Source organism: Microtus pennsylvanicus, chromosome 15 (assembly GCF_037038515.1).
Source record: "Microtus pennsylvanicus isolate mMicPen1 chromosome 15, mMicPen1.hap1, whole genome shotgun sequence".
Classification (NCBI taxonomy): Eukaryota; Metazoa; Chordata; class Mammalia; order Rodentia; family Cricetidae; genus Microtus; species Microtus pennsylvanicus.
In genome coordinates, this window is record NC_134593.1 from 32,350,625 (window position 1) to 32,368,683 (window position 18,059).

At 35.8% G+C, this 18,059-nt stretch overlaps 1 protein-coding gene across 3 annotated transcripts in view; it reads right to left on the reverse strand.

Annotated features, from left to right (window-relative positions):
- Rb1 (RB transcriptional corepressor 1) overlaps positions 1-18,059 on the reverse strand; it is a 126,757-nt gene that overhangs the window by 86,986 nt on the left and 21,712 nt on the right. For 2 of the 3 annotated variants that reach the window (XM_075948988.1, XM_075948989.1), the window contains 4 exons: positions 11,299-11,414; positions 9,491-9,610; positions 3,630-3,668; positions 2,476-2,543 (listed from right to left, as the gene is read on the reverse strand). In XM_075948988.1, coding sequence (XP_075805103.1) covers positions 2,476-2,543; positions 3,630-3,668; positions 9,491-9,610; positions 11,299-11,414 — 343 coding nt within the window. Of the gene's footprint in view, positions 1-2,475; positions 2,544-3,629; positions 3,669-9,490; positions 9,611-11,298; positions 11,415-13,377; positions 13,398-18,059 lie in introns of those variants that run through there. The other variant, XM_075948990.1, reaches the window with a different exon arrangement.

Consider the following 18,059-nt stretch of genomic DNA (forward strand, 5'->3'; position numbering starts at 1 on the left):
AACTACCTCAAAGAAAGCATTACCCACTCATATCCCATATATGAAGGAAAAAGGCATTCACAAAGGAAAAAGTAAACTCACAAAAGGGGAAAAAGCAGAGAACCTAATAGGAAGAAAATACCTTTAAAACAAACAAACAAACAAATAAGCGTCATCCTACATTCTGGTGAAGTCCAGTGTTTGGGATGCCAGGCAGGAAGATCACTACGTCAAAGGCAGTCTGGGCCACAAGTCAAGAACTCGCCTTAAAACAAATGAACAAGCAAACAGAAAAGCTGACTGGTCTCAATTTACATAAAAACACGGAGTCAGATGAGCTAAGAAAGAACTAGGTACAAATAACACCATTACCAAAAGAATTTAGATGGAAACAAAAGACAGCAGAAATAAAAAACCTACACATAACACAAAGTTGGGGATGCAGCTCAGTGGTTGAACATTTGCCTAGCATTCATGAAGCTTTGGGCTCAATTCCCAGCATTGCCCAAAAGAAAAAAAATAAAATAAGAGAAACATGGAGAACAAACTGATAAAATGTTCAAAGAAAACCTAACAGAATAAAATAACATCAAGTTGTCTCAGAAAGAAGAGCAGAAGGCCTAGTTTAAAAGAAAGTGTTGTAACACAAATGAATACAGAATGATTTAAATAACAGATATCCTAGTAAAGGTATTAAACCTCAAACTTAAGTTTCATTTACTTAAATTTATTTTCTGCATATGAGCATTCGCCTGCCTATATGCCTGGTGGCAGGAAGGCCAGAGGAGGGTAACAAATGCACTGGGAGTGGTGTAACAGAGATTGGGAGCTGCCATGTGGAATAAAACCAGGGTTCTCCTGCAAGTGCTTTAATTACTGAGCCACACCTTCAGACCTAAATCTCAAGTTTAAAAAAGAACCCGTTTGGTATTCAGTAACTTAATGACAGGAGGAAATTAAGCGAGCCTCAGATTTCACAAAATCAACATTCAATACTAGAAAATATTGCCTTGAGGGGTAAAATGACTCAAGAACAGGATACACAGTCAAGTTATCTTTCAAGAACAAATTCTGTGGACATTCTCCATTAACACGTCAAACATACGGAATATGACATCAAAGGGCTAGTGTTTTAAATGTGATGGGCTGGAGAGATGGCTCAGCAGGCAAAAGTGCTTGTCACCAAGCCAGAGGTGTACATGTACAAGCACATACGATATGTAAAAAAAATGTATAAAATAATTTTAAATCCTTGATGATACAATCTAGCTAACTAAGAAATGGGTCAAAATCAAGGACTCAGAAATGAGAAACTATACTGAAGTAATAAATGGGCATAGAAGGCATTTAAATATAGAACTGAGACTAAAGGCTTGAGGTAACTATAATTACAGATGACTAGATGCTAAGTCTTTGATAGTAAAATGAAGACAGTAGAATGCATTAATTAGAAAGTGGGGAGCGGGAGGAGGATGTGCCAAGAGACATTATTATGGTTTTCAAGGCAGATTAATGCACACTGCTGTACGAGTCCCTATTCTCTCTATGGCCATACCACCCTGAACATGCCCGGTTTCATCTATCTCAGCTGCTAAGCAGGGTCAGGCCTGGCTAGTACCTGGATAGAAGAAACCTTCCCTCTAATGGCACTGAGATGGTGTGATGATTTGAATGAACATGGCCTCCACACTCAACACGAGCAGCATGCCTGGAGGTGCAGAGGAAGTGTGTCACATGGGGTGGGTAGGCTTTAAGGTTTCGGATGTTCAAGTTAGGTCCAGTGTCTCACTGTCTCTTCCTGCTGCCTGTGAATCCAGATACAGAACTCTCAGCTCCTCTCCAGCACCACTGACTAAGACAGAAGGGATGCAGGCTGTTTTCCATCAGCACAGTATACTGAATTCTCATATCTGTTGACTGCTCATCATGGTTTATTCGTATTTTACTTGTCTCCCATCAAATTTTACTTTGTCCAAGTCAGAAGAAGAAAAACACAAGCATTCACCCTGAATTTGGTATAGGTACTAGCATTTAATGACTATAATTTTCCCATCTCATTGTAATAACATTACCAAAATAAAAGGCCACAAAAGAAAAATAAAGATTATAACAGGAAATATTTTATTTCAAAGAAATATCACGTAAAGTAGCTAAATACTTATTATTTCTACTTATAACTTTTCTTTTGTAAAATTTAAATAAAATCAATTTTAAAAATTTAAAATTCACTAGGCTGTAACTTTCATCCCCAGCACTGCTAAAAAGGAAAATGTAAAGAAAATAGAAAAGAAGGGGGGAAGGAAAGAAGGAAGAAAAGGTAGGAAATGAAACATTTCTAATGATGTCTTTGTTAGCATAATTATAAAAATGGTTTACACTTAATAAACCATGCAGAGAATACAGTAGGATATATTAATTGAAAAAACTTACACTATTCCAAATGAACAACTTACTAATCATACTTTATAATCAGCATGTAATAACATGTTCATTTACCTTTAGCTAGCAAAAAAGTGATCCAAGAAATTTTTAGCACCAACATAGAATTTATTTCAGTAGATATCCTGGCAAACAAATACAAAGCAATAAAAAAATTAGACATGGACAAAGTTTTCAGCTTTACTTTTAAGTTGTAGACATGAGTTAAAGACACACATAATGAATGGCAGCCCTCTTTAAAAGCACAATTTACACCTGAACTCAACTTCTCTCAGTTCATTTGGTGTGCCTACAAAATATTTATTCTAATCTAAATTATATAAAGCTCAAGCTACTTTGTTTCTAATTACTTTTATACTTGTTTGTTCTTTGTTTTCTATTTAAGATGAACAATGTAAGCAAAAAAGAAAAAAAAGAATTCAGGTGGCTCTGGTTTATGAACATTTCACCTTGAGAATTCTTCCATAAAATGGTCATTCATTAGAATTAACATGTTTATATAAATCGATAAATGTGCATTCTAACAAGCATTTCAATTCTACTGCATTAATGAGGCAGAAAATGGCCAGGACTATTTGAGGTGTCCAGAAAAGAACATGGACGTACTGTTCTAGCTAGTGGTAGGCATTTTCAAAATAATTTAGGATTTGTAATTGAGATGGTGTGTGTGTATGTTTATGTGTATGTTTATGTGTGCATGTTGTATGTATGTGTCTGTGCACCACTTGTGTGACAGGTGCTTGCAGAGGCCAGAAGAGCTCATCAGATGTCATGGAACTGGAGATACAGACAGCTGTGAGCTACCATGCAGGTGCTGGAAATCAAGCCTGAATCCTCTGGAAGGAGTGTTCTTAAGCAGAGTCTTTCTCTCCAATCCCCTAATTTAGAATGTATCTGTTCTTATATAAAAATATGCAGAGCATAGCTAATATAATCCTTGTGGCAGATCCTCATTAAGTATTTAATGAATGAACTACATTTTTCCCAGAATAGTGACAGAGAACACCGAATCAATTCCGAGCTAATTAGCTCTTCTTTGCAATATAAAGCACGTATCTTTAGAGCAATCTAAACAGGATTTTATCACCTCATGATTTATAAGTATAAAGGATTTAATCACCCAAAGTAAGCCTCGTTGAATCAGTACGTCTGAGATTAGTTCAGAAAATAAAAAGTGTTTAATGAAAAGTAACATGCTTTAAACTACTTACACACTGCTGGGCTGTGTCAGATATATAAGCTCACATGTCCTGAAAGGACAAACAATTTCATTAGCATGATGATTTTTAGAAAGTAACTTTTGAAATACTACTGTAGCATGAATCATGAGCATTCTGAAACTAAATTAAAATTTACCCACTACAAAGTGACATTTCACATTACCATGCTCTAATTACAAAGGCTTCTGTCACTCACTTTTAAATCAAAACTGATGATAAAACCAGAATCTTAGGTCAGGGGGTAACTAATGACCATCTAACCAGTAAGTCATATATATCCATATAGTTCATCCTGTAATAAACAAGCATTGGCATCACAATCTTCACACTCCAGGAAGTCACACAAATAAGAGGAAAATAAAACTTAGTTTGATCCAGGACTGGCAACCTTAAAGCTAAATTATTCCATATTCCTTAAAACTAGTCAATAAAAAACACAAATTCCTTTTACAAAGTCCAGAGTGGCCTTTTAAGGACAAATCAGACTATGTCATTCCCCAATATAAAATCATTCATCAACGTTCCACTGCCTGCAGGGTAATCCTAGTTCACTACCAATCAGACTCCTTTCTAACCTCCAGACATTTAGACTTAGCAGCTCAAAATACAACCTACAATGTTTTGGTGTTGTACACACACTTGTTGTAGTTTAGAATCCTTGGTTCCAGTCCCCACTCATTTTGTTTGATACATTTCTATTTCTAATCCCTATTCAGGATTTTCTTCTTCTCTAGCCTTTTTCCCTAGTCAAAATCACCAGAACTGAGGTTATCCTTCTCACCTACTTAAGATATACAATGTATTGCTTCACTTCTACTCAAATACAATACTCTACAATACAGCATCGTAATCATCATTGAATTAATTTTCTTTTTCATGTGTACATGCTGTGGTATATACATGTTTGGTTTGGTGGACATATGTGCATATACATGAAGCCTGAGGTTGAGGACAGGAATCTTCTTCACTCAATCAAACCCAGAGCTCTTAGATATAGTAGGATACTAACAGTTAATTCTTAATACGGTTTGTTAGTTTATTTGCAACAAAACAGCTGACAATATAAAGTTTCTTAAAGTACATTCCATAAAATACTTCTCTTATAAGATCTTAATTTATGTTAAATGTGGCTATGGTTCAAATGTGAACTATTCCCAACAGGATCATACTTGAAAAAGAGAGTCACTGGGGCTGGCCTTGAAGTTTTAATAGCCCAGACCCACTTCCTGTTCAGGTGCTCTGCTTCCTTTTATGGATGTCCTGCCACCATGCTTGCTGGGACTGCACATCTTCCTCACCACTAGAAACTGTATCCCTCTGGAACTGTACATCAGAATAATTCCTTTCTCCCTCAAATTGTTTTTGTAGGGGGTCTTTATCACAGCAACAGAAAGACAAATGTATGTATAACCCATTGAGGAAATGCTGAACTCAATCAAACAGATCTATTCTATCAAACATCTCTACGCCTTACATCACCTTGGTACTGTGTGACTGTATAAGGGGAGAGATGGTTCAGTGGTTAAGAGAACTGCCTGCTCTTCCAAACGTCCTGAGTTCAGTTCCCAGCAACCACGTGGTGGCTCACAACCATCTGTAATGAGATCTGGTGCCCTCTTCTGGCCTGTAGGCAAACACAATACTGTATACATAATAAATAAATAAATAAATAAATAAATAAATAAATAAATAAATAAATCAATCTTAAAAAAATAAAAATTAAAAAAATAAAAGCTAATATTTGGGCCTGTGAGATAGCTCAGCTGGTAAAGGTGCTTGCTGCTGGGCCTGACAACCTAAATTTGAAACTGAAACCCAGATGGTAGGAGGAGAGAATAAATACCTCCATATCTGTGTCAGGGTACACACTTTCCCACATACATACACATATACAGTAAGTAAATGGTAACATAAAAATTGACAGCTAATATTCATGGAAAGTTTAATATGTTTATACAAGGTTACTGAACAAAAACATTATTTATGTATTACCTCATTTAATATATTAAAGACTTAACAAGTATGTGATGGCTATTTTTGGTTGTCAACTTGACTACATAACTAAAACCCAAAAATAATACAACTGTGAGGGGTTTCTGCCTACTTTGAAATGGGAAGATCTACTTCTAATCTGGGTCTTTGAGGTAGAAAAACACACCTTTAATCTAGATCTTGAGGTGGGAAGGCACACTTTGCAGATCTTTAATCCAGATCTAATCTAGACCGTGCCTTCTGCTAGAAGCCTACATAAGGACATGGAAGAAGGAAGCTTTTACTCTTTGTCTGACTGTTCTCATCTCGCTAGCAAGTCCACTCCTTCACTGGCATTAGAGCCGACTTCTTCACGATTCCAGCATACACTGAAGACTAGTAGAAACATCCACTAGTGGTGGAACTACTACTGGATTTTTGGACTTTCCAACAATGGATTAGCTGGACCACAACCTGCAAGTCTTTCTAATAAATCCCCTTTCTCTCTCTCTCTCTCTCTATATATATATATATATATATAGAGAGAGAGAGAGAGAGAGAAATTCATTCTATTAGTTCTGTTGCTCTAGAGGAACCTGACTAATAGGTACTCTCATTAGCTTTAGACATTAGAAAACAAGGTATCCAACATAGGAAACTCATTTATCCAAGATCACACAGCACAAGCTCATGATTAAGTTAGAATCCAGATCTGTGTGACTACTTCTCCACTAAGCCCTACTATAGCTTCTCCTTTTTTGGCAGATGAAACAGCCAACTACTGTTTTGGATAGAGGAAAGGAAGGATGGATAGGAACATCTATCTTCTCTGTTATAAGAGCACATTTGTACTTCAAAATGTAGAAAGGAATCTACACATACTTCTGTAAACAGCTCATCATGGGATACTTTAATGGTTAGTTTGTTGAATAGCCCCAGTCTAGGTGGTGCTTCAGAGGAATGCAAGAAGGCTCAACAACCATAAGAGTAGACAAACCCAGCTTCACACAGAGAGATGATAATAAGGGCAAGCTGCAGGAGAAGACAGAGAAGGACCATCACAAGAATCTCAAGCTCGGCCACAGTGACAGGGCTAGCTTTGGAACACTGACTGCTACTGTTCCCATTTCCTGTGCAGTTTGCTAACTATAAATGACAGGGAAGGGTTCTGGGAGCTAATTGGTGGTTTCTCAGATCAATGATTCTCTTAGTGAAGCACAGCTTAAAGATCCAAATTCTATTGCTCACTGATGTTTATGTCAATAATCATCATTAACTCTCATATTCCAGTTATGCTTGAAGAAAATTCTGTAAAACTGTTGTCCTGGATCCCACTAACTAACCTGGAAATACTACTGTTCATACTGGCCCTTAGGAAACAGGATACAGGAAGATCCTGAACACTTCAAAATTGCCCACATAATTTCTAAAGCTTTTGAATTTCAATATGTAGTAGATGCACTATCCTTTTCTTCTTTCTCCTCTGAATTTTCTGGCATCTAAAAAATTACCTGAAAGTTTCTTCTCCATACCCTTCCAAACTACTTATAGTTACTCTTCAAAATGCAAACACAAGAAAATTTACTTTAGCGGTCTTAAGATTACTATATGAGAGAAAAAACGTTGGTTTCATGGTATTTCTATTGATCGCTCACTGTTCTCTATTTAGAGAAAAAGAAGATGGCAAGCCACTTAAACAAAATATTCTGTAAAGCTTAAAAAAATCACTTAGAAAACTATTCCCCTTTTAATATCCTTTTATACTTCTCCCTAAGTTCCCAGGATATCAACTACAATTTATAAATGGAAAGTATAATAAATAAATAAATAACTTAAAAACAGAAACTAGTATCAAAGCAGAATAGTGATGTCAGACAAGAGATTAAAACTACCTGGAAGTATTCAATTAAAATTATGATAGAAATGTGGACGGAGAAATCTTACAGGGCCCCACCCCTAGACAAATAACTATAGGCAATTAAGAAATGCTGAGAGTAGGAAAAGTAATCTTCTCCCATTAACTGGTTATCCAATACCAAATGATTAGCCTTAAAATCATACACAAAGAAGTAACACTAAATAGACTCATTAGGTTATGATTGCAGACTTCGTGTACATGTAACAACAATAAAGAAAATGCAACAGATTTAAAAGGAAGCAGGTGCACAGAGTGGGGGTCTGAGAGGAGTCAGAAGAAAAGGAATGGGGAAAAGAATACTTTAAAGACAAAAATAGAATAAAATTATTATAGCAAAAAGCTACTGTACCCCAAATGACTTCAAGCCCTCGAATTCTAGAACTTGAAATAATTTGATGGTCTTGTTTTTGTTTGTTTGGTTTTAATACTGATTTGTATAGAATTTTCTTTTGCTCTTAGAATTTTCTTTTGCTCATTTCATTCTTATTTATGTTTATGCATGTGTATCTCTGTTGATTACACACATGTATATGCTGCGCCCTGAGCCATCTCTCCAGCCCACTATCATTTCCTTAACAACTGGCTCAGTGAAAATTTTGCTTACTTTGTTTATTATGGATACGAAATCTCTACCACAATTCTAGCAAGCTATGCACTATTGCCTTGGTTTTCCCTTGTGTACTGTCACAAGCAGAGTATATACTGATTTATATATTTAACTCTGTAAGTGTGGAAGGAAGGGAGAGACAGACGGAGAGAAAAGGAAGAGAGAGGAGGGAGGGGAAAGAAAAAGCAAGGCATTATTTCAAAAGCTCTAGGGCATATCTAGAAATGGTGGTGCATGCCTGTGATCCCAGCATCTAGGAGGCTGAGGTAAGATCATGAGTTCAAGACCAGGGTAGGATGGTCAGTCTCAAAAAATAAGCAGGACGGGAATGTAGCCTGGACTCTATGAGTTTAAGTGTAGTCCTACATATATGAGACCCTATGTGAACCCCTAGGCCAACCTTTGGGACCTTTTTTCACTTCCATCATCACAACTCTCAAGATTTAGTAACACACCACTTAAATAGCAAAGGTAAAGAAAACAGTTACATGCCTCTGTGAAGATACTATTTCTAGCTGTCCCTATCCCCATTCACCCCAGAAAATCTAAGGACCACACCCCTTCTATTTTTGAGACAGGATCTTTTTATGTAACCCTGGCTGTCCTGGAACTTACAGTGTAGACAACACTGGCCTCAAATTCACAGAGAGCTGCCTGCCTCTGCTTCCTGAGTGCTGTTATTAAAGGTATGTACCACCATATGCTGCCTCCTCCTTTCTTTTTACCATCCTATTACAAAGTGGCTTATGTAGCTAAAACGTTCCTTATCGTATGTCCTTGCACAAATGCAGTGAGCACCAAAACAGTAGCAGATATATGTCATATTAAATACTATAATACTTGGGTTAGAAGATTATAATTTGTTTGAAAAATACAATTTAAAAAGTGTAAGCTACGCTTAGTCAAGATTTTCCAGTTGAACGGTGCAAGTGGAGTCTTCTTGACTACCACTTGGAGTACAGAACACAGTTTAATAACACAGGTCACACACCTCCCATTGGCAATATTATTTCTTTCTAAGCTGGAAAAAGTTAAAATTTAGATCACTATTCAGAACTATAAGTTCTACTAGGCAAGATGGGAAGCAAGCTCAACGTCAGAAGAAGCGAATGACAGGAAAGGCTAGTAAAAACAGTTAATTTAGGGCAAGTGTTCAGAATGTTTATGAATAGATAAATTACCTAAGAACTAATAAAAAAATAGCAAAAAGGATAAGGCTACAGGATAATACTTAATACTTCCATTAAATACATTACAGTTCCCAGATTAAATCTAACTAAACAGTAATGTGAAAATGGGTTATAAAAATAAAAAACAAAAAATTAATGTGTAAGCCTAATAAAACTTTTATCTTACCGTTCTAATTTGCTGTAGAGTGCACATAACACATTGTACTTCTTCAATAGTCTTGACACAGCATTATCAACTTTGGTACTGGTATCAATTTCTTTTAGTAAGTCAAAGAATTTATAGACACTATAAAGAATAGAGAAAGAATGCATGAATAGCTATCAAAATTTGTTATTTAATTTTCAAAGCATATATATTTCAGTTCAGAATATTCCAGCTCTACACTAAATCACTGTGTGCCCTTTGGAAGGGCTGCACTTGTTTTTTCATTTTACTAGAAGCAACCCATGCCCAATACCTACCTACTCCTGACCATATCCACTTCAAGTTAAAAAAACAAGAAAAGCAGAAGCATAAAAAGTATGTATATCTGTTTCTAAATAATGTGTATGGATATTTAAATTAAATTTATTTTTCACTGATGCTTAAAAGTCCTAGAATTGTATAATTTTAGGGGAGTACCATGTGATGTTTTCATGGATGTAAGCACTGTATATTGAAGGTAAGCATATCTATCTCCTCAAGCATTTACTACCTGCACACAGCAAAACATTTAAAATATATTCTTTTCAGATTTCTGAAACACACTGTACCTATTATTAAACAGTCATTTGTATCTGCATGTTTTTAAATAAGTTCCCATAGAGTCATCCAACACAAAACCATGCAGTTCGCTTTCACTCTGGTGCTTCCATTCTCCTACTGGAAAACTGTTCTCATTTATTTATTCTTAGAACAGACAGCCATCTTTCACCCAAAGCCTTCTATTCCCCAACAAGGACAGTCCACATGTTTACAGGTAAAACAATACCTGTCCTGAGAGGAAATGCACACTATGGAAAGCTGCTCTAACAAAGCTGTCTTCTTTTAGGGTAATTTAAGAGAAGGGATGAGGAGGATAGTGCCTGTTATATCAGGAATTGACTCTTGTGAACTCTTTAGGCTATTTATGTGCTTTTTTAGACATACATTCATATATTAATTTATTTGTACACAGCCTCTGTTTCCAGACTTTATTTGAAGGTAGTAAGAAAAGTGCTATAAAATGTAGTCATTTAATCTACTTAATTTAACTAAAAACTAATTATATTTCATTACAGATTATCTCACTTAAGAAGAAATATGTTTATTTACCAATCAGGTAAAATTATTTACTGCTGTATTTTGTAAATATAATACAAAGGAAATAATATAAATATACTACAAAGGAAATAACAGAAGTCCTATAAGTTCATTTAAGACAAAATCTGTTAATAACTTGAGAACAAATTAATATACTTTTAAAGTTCAAAAAACATATGATAAGGAATTTCTGGGTCAAGTATCATAATCAATACTAAATATATAGTAGCTTTTAAATGTACGTAATTAAAACATCTACTATGCCAAAGTCTTCAAGTTAAATAAATCTTATCTAAATTTAAGATAGACTCACTACCTGTTTAATGATTTATGGACATTTTTTTACTTCTAGTTGTGTGTGCACGTGTGTGCACGCGTGTCTTTGTAGGGTATGTATGTGCCCATGAACACCAGAGGAGCAGGGTTCAGTTCCCAGCACTCACATGATGACTCACATGGACTGCTGCTCTCTTCAGGCACTGCACACAGCGCACTTACATGCAGGCAAAACATAATAAGAAGCTCTTTTTAAAAACTAAATAAACTTTAACCAACCCTATCAGAGAATGGCAATTCACTATTTGTCCCAAATTTGTTGTGTTTAATTTTAGCATTTCCACCAATTTCTTAAAGTGTATCAAAACAATAAAAGCACTTTTTAAATGGCAGAGCTTTTATGACAGAGTTCTTACCTGGTTTCTATGGTTCTCTGTAGCTCAGTAAAAGTGAATGGCATCTCATCTAGGTCAACTGCTGCAACAAAGATGCAGATGCCCCAGAGTTCCTTCTTCTTTTGAATATATCCTTCCTAGGAATAAAGAGGGCCAATATTATTAAATCATTCACATACTTAATACCACACCAAAGCTGAATTACATGATTTTTCTTATTAAACATCAAAATATATTTTTTAATTCTTATAATGGTATATACTTAAAAATAATTCATTTTGTATTAATATAACAAACACTCAAAATTTATATTATAAGCCAAAAAATTACAAGGAGGATTAAAAGGTTAAACCACTTTGGGAAACTTGGAGTCAGTCAGCTCTTTTAAACTGTTTCTTAGTAGCCCAGTATCATTACAGCAACATTAAAAGATTCTAGAATGTTTAACTTTTTTTCCAAGAAAAACAAAAAAGCTACCTTATCAGACTATACTTCTTTTGCTCTAATGTATCCATTTTTATTTCCCTTTGTTCATTCAGGTATTTTCTGGCCTTGTACAATTTCTTAAACAACCTACTTGTACAATGGATTGAATGCAAATCTCACTTAATAAGAACTAAATGAGACTATGTTTAACGCCTTGAGCATAGTGTCCAGCTTACATTTAGTAACTGATGAGAAATGGCTAACACTATAAGTAGACTATTTTTCTTAGTAGCATCCTTTCCCCTCAACAATATATGCCACCATCTAAATGCATATATCTTGTAGGTAAAATCTGGATCATCTTAAGATAAAATGAGTGTCATATTATCTAATGGTCTAATAATCAGGCAGAACTATTTGCTGAGAGGACAGACGTAAGACACACTTTACATATTTGTATTTGTACTATTTGCTGAGAGGACAGACGTAAGACACACTTTACATATTTGTATTTGTACTATTTGCTGAGAGGACAGACGTAAGACACACTTTACATATTTGGACTCTCATGTACTAGCTGAAGAAGGAGCGTATTAGACTATCAAATGATTACAGGTAATAGATAATTCACCATTATCCAACTATAAACCTTTCCTTCTAATATAAATACTTTAAAATATAACTGTAGATCCATAAGACTAGTTGAAATTAAAAAGAATTACAATACTAATGGTTACTAAGAAGGATGTGCAAGTGAATGCCAATGATACAGTTTAAAATGGTATGACCATTTTGAAAAACAAGTTTGGTCTATTTGTGTAAATTTAAACATACACTTTCTACATCACAATTCTACTCCCAAGACTTATGCCCTGAAGAAATTAAAACACTACTAATGAATGTAGCCCCACACTAGAGACAAAACAAATATAACAGAAATAGAACCAAACAGAAATAACCATAGGTAACTCTATAAACAAACTGTAATAGAATTATGCAACAGATGCTAACAAAAAAGGGAAGTCATAATAAATGTAGTAACAGAGATAAGTCAAAATCATTACCCTGAGAAAAAGTCACGAGAGAGAGAGAGAGAGAGAGAGAGAGAGAGAGAGAGAGAGAGAGAGAGAGAGAGAAAGAGAGAGAGAGAAGCTAGACACAGAATAGTAGCATATCCTGCCATACACAGTTCCAGAAAACATTAAAAACTCATCTTCAATGTCAGAAACTAGATCAGCAGCTACCCAGGGACAAGGGGGTGTTTTCGGGAACAAATACAAAGATGGCAAGAGAACCTTCTGGTGTGATGAGAAAGTTCTAATCCTCGGTGGTGGTAATTACATGAGTAAATACATCCATCAACTTTTTTAACTATGTGCTTAAACTGATACAGTTTAATGTAAGAAAACTAACACAATAAATTTGATGTGGAAGCTGTTACATACTTCCACTACTGAAATTGAACAATATTGATTCACCCCATTACAACGACAATGATATATTCTCAGAAAATAAAACATCAACTTTTGCCTGTGTTTTTACTTTTCTTATTTTCTGAGATAATAATGTAATTGCATCATTTCCCCTCCCCTTTCTTCCCTCCAAACCCTCCCTTGTATCCCTATCTCTCTGCTTGTAAGTATATATTTTCAGGGCTGACTATTTAGTACTTACTGTGTTGGGGGCTGCAGACCCCTGGTCCCTTGACTTTCTTTGCCTGTCTCAGACCGTTTGCCTGCTGGAGTGAAACAAATTGTTTCCCTATGCCTGCAGCTGCTCTGAGCATGAGACCCTCATGAGTTCCTGATGGCAGGGGAGTGAATTCTGGTGGGTTTAAGGTCTGTTAAGGTCAAAGCATTATTTCCAATCCATCTTACAACCTAGATTAAAACTGATTTTGTTTTGTTATAATTCCATAAACCTTATTATGAAAAACTTACAAATAAATTTTTTCTTGAAAATTGTAAAAAGGATGAAATGAGTGATCCAAAGTATATACCACCCTGGCAGAAAATTCAAGATTGGTTCCCAACACCCACATCAGGTGGCTCATAACCATTGATCTGACACCTCCGACCTCCAGCTTCCATGAGTACTTGCACACGTACACATAAACTTTAAAAAAAATGCTTAAAATTATTAAAAAGGGGGCATAGAACAGCAGTTTAAAAATTGTTAAAACAAAAAAGAATCATTTATCAATCAAAACAACCACACACAAAAAGGTAAAACTTGTGGAGGAAAATAGATAAACCCTTTGCAAAAATTTTAAAAAGTACCTTTCAAAAACCAGATTCTGAGTATGCTATTCTTAGAATAAGTCAAGAAAAGGATATGTCATTAATATATGTCAGGATCCTTAGAAGTCCTCCATTGTACTACTGTACAGCTAAGACTTCATCCAGTGGAAGTAACTGGAGAGTTGGGTCAAGATCCTTGTAACAAATGTTGTAATAGTTACTTACATACCCCAAACAGTGGCAAACACCTAAATATCTTAAAATAAATGGCTAAATCATACTACAGCTATATTATGAATAATGCAAAATCCTAAGGTATTTTTAAAGAATAGTACAAGCAAAGGGAAAAATGTCCAAGATACAACGGTTAAGAGAAAAGATAAATTACAAAATTATTTGCATTTTTATTCCAATTATGTAAAAACAAACAAACGAAAAGGTAAGAAAAGTAATGCAAAATCTCTAAAGTGGGTTATCTCTAAAGCTATTAGGATCATAAGCAGTTTTCATTTTCTTTATTAATACCAAATATATTCTTAATTAATTAACATTAACTGCAAAATAAGAAACAAAGTAATAGAAACTGCTAAATTTATGAAAAGCAGCATTGAAAAATTAGAACTGTATAACAAAAATTGTGAAAACATCAAACCTTCAATTACATATTGAAAAATTAAATCAAAATATACAACCAACACTTTACATAACTATCTATTACACTATCATTTAGTTGTGTTCACTTCAACCACCGTAATGACAACCCCAAATTAGTAAAAGTTTATTTGAGCTTGTCTTTTGACAATATTCTAGCTTATAAAAGAGCTCCACCAAGTGGTGACAATAAGTATCTTGAAAATAAAACTAAAGTATGAGAAACCTACAATTTAAGCTATCAGAACATAAATCTGTGAAACTGATTACAATTTCACAAGTTAAAAAAAAAATCCTTGAACAGTGAGCTTGCCCATGGGTAAAGCCACTCATGCCTAAGACTGACTGACTGAGTTTTGCCCCCAGCATTCATATGGTAGAAAGAGAAAACTTACTCCCGGAAGTTGTCCTCTGACCTCCACGCTCATGTCATGACACATGTACCCCTTCACACACACAATAAATAAAGTTTAATAAAAACAGAACAGTGTCCTTGTTAGCCTATATTTTTTGAAATATAAAAATTGGCAACTAGAAATATGTAATCTATCTCTAGTAACAGTAAAGTTCTGTTAAGTATTAAGTGTGCTATACAAAGTCTTGAAACAAAAGAGCTACTTTCTCCTGTGCTTGGATTTCCTCTTCACCTGGGTTTTTTATGTGAACAGCAACAACAAAAAAAGATACAAATATGTCAGGAAACCTCATTCTACTTGTATAGCCTGAGGGGGCAGCCATCAGTCTTAAGGACATTCGCGGATGTGCATAGATCTTGCAGGAGTGGCAGAGTCACGAAGAATGGTAACAGCTAACCTGCCAGGATCACAGTTTTGATATGACATGCTGGGGTAAACACCAGGAGAATCGTCCATTTAGTACATAATACGATTGAGGGGGCAGTTAACTCTACTCCCAGAAAAACATGTACCTAGAGACAGCTAAAATTAAGGGCCATTTGAGGGGTATTATGGACGCTTCCTAAAATATATACAGATATAATGGTAATCAAAATAAAATTGCCAAATAATGGGGGAGACAGAGACCCAACTCTATATCCCTTGTTACCAAATGAAACATCTAGTATCAAGATTAGGTTACATTTAATTGAATTGTTGGCCAAAGGGGGTCCCGTGGGAACCCCCAAACAACCCAGACTGTTGCCAAGACTCTAGGTTGCTCTCCACAAACAGACGGCAAGGGCCATTGCTGAAAGCAACACCTACACAACTCACTGAACATGATGAAGTTAAGCGGGTGCCTACATAGAGTCTTCATGTCTACATTCCAGCATCTTTGGTAAAGTAAGGTACTCTGCACACCACCAACAGAATGTAAACACCAACCCAGCCACAAACCCTCTGATCTACAATGGTGTCCTACCTGCAAGATGCTAGTGCAGTGGTGATACACTGTCTGTGGGCGTAACCAACCAATGTCTGATTTGACTGAAGGCCCACTGCAGGAGATGGGACCCATTATCTGACACTGCACAGGTGACCAAGAACCTGAGACTAGATAGACAAGTGACCTAGAGGAAAATCAAATACTACTGTTCTACTAAAAGAGCATAGCAACAAAATGATTCCTAACGGCGTTCTACTGTAGTCACAGATAGGAGTCTTGTTTAGCCATCATTAAAGAGGCTTCCTCTTGCAGCAGATGACCCCACACACAGCCAGATATTATGCAGAGAATGAGTGATCTTGGAACACTCTGCTCTAAATTTGATATTCCCATCAAATCCCTCCCCTTAGGTCTCAGGTAACCCCACAGAAGAGGAGGCAAAAACAGTGTAAGAACCAAATGGGACGGAGGACCAAGAAAACAGGGCCCTCTAAATCAACATGATCTAAGCAGCATGCACAAGGTCTGCACAGGCCTGTCCCAGGTCCTCTGTGTATATCTTATAGCTTCCAGCTTAGTATTTTTATGGAATTTCTGAGTGAACTAACAAGTGGATCTCTGATTCTTGAGCCTTTTCTTGGGCTATCCCCTCTCCAAAGATGAGGACCTAGAGCTGAAAGAAGTGGACACATGCCCTCATTCCTAACCCAGCTCAATCTCCAATCAATAAACACCTGAAAATGAAAATTTAATTTCCTCCAAGAGTCTTACTGAGGAAACTACCTAATCTTTAAGGTAGGCTGCATGCCCAGCAGTAGACGGCCAACAGAACTGAACTTAATGTCACCCTTGGAGGTTCCTTATCTCATAATGCCATGCCAGGCCTTTTTTTTCTTTCTTTAATCTTATTTTATAATTTCATTTTATTTTTTCTCTCTTTTTACCCTCTAGGTCCTTTATGTATATATTATGGCTTCCAGTTTAGTGTTTTATGGGATTCCTCAGTGATAGGTCTTTGTTTCTTGTACCTTCTCTTGGGCTTTTTCCTTCTGTTTGTTTTGTTCAATTCTGATGTATTAGTTTTTGTTTATTATCCCTTAGAAGCCTGTTTGTTTTCTAATGAGAGACAGAAAGGGGGTGGAGGTGGGTCTGGATGGGAGGATAGGCTCTTGGAGGAGGTGGAGAGAAAACCGTGATCAAGATGTATTATGTGAGGGGAAAAAATCTATTTTCAATAAAAGAAAAAAAGAATATTCACAAAAAGCCTATAGCTAGTATATTTTTGATGACAGAGTAGAAACACAATAGAAATAAAAATGCCTTTGTCTAAAATTATTTGATCATTTATACAGAAATCCCCAAAATCAATAGACTACGAGATCTACTAAAGTTATAACAAGAATACAGGAAAAAAGGTTAGCACATAAAACTCAACTGCTTTGCTATATCTCAACAAGGAGCAACGAATGGACTCAAAAATAATAATAAAAAATACAATTAAGCACAGTGTGGTGGCACATGTCTTTAATCCTTAATTTCTGTGAGTTCACACCAAGTCTAGTCTATGTAAGAGTTCCATACCAGCCAGGGACACATAGGGAGACCTTGTCTCTACACACACACACACATACACACTTTATACATGAACATTCAAAATTTAAAGTTACACATAAAGCAGCTAATAACGTATATACAAAATCAACATGAGGAAAGCAATAAGACTCTAATAAAATATGAGAACTAAATAATAAAAATAACATAAGTCACATTGTCAAGATTTTTCAGTATTCTCAGTTTGATCTATAGATTCAGTAAAATGATTCTAAAATTAAAGTGGTATTATAGTTTGGATTGAAATGTCCCTAAAAGGTTCATGTGATAAAGACTTGGTACTTAAGGCAGCAATGTTCAGAGACAGGACTTTTAGAAAGTCACTGGACCAAGAATGACAATCTGTCAATGGGCTCAGTTCAATGGTCCATCAGGAAGTGGTGGAAACTGTCAGAGGTGCATCTAGCTGAGGAAGAACGTCACTGGAGGAAAGCCACTGAAGGGTATATTTCTTGCCCCTGGTTCTTTTTCACTTGCTCCATTCCATAGTCAGCTTAAGAGGTGCACTGT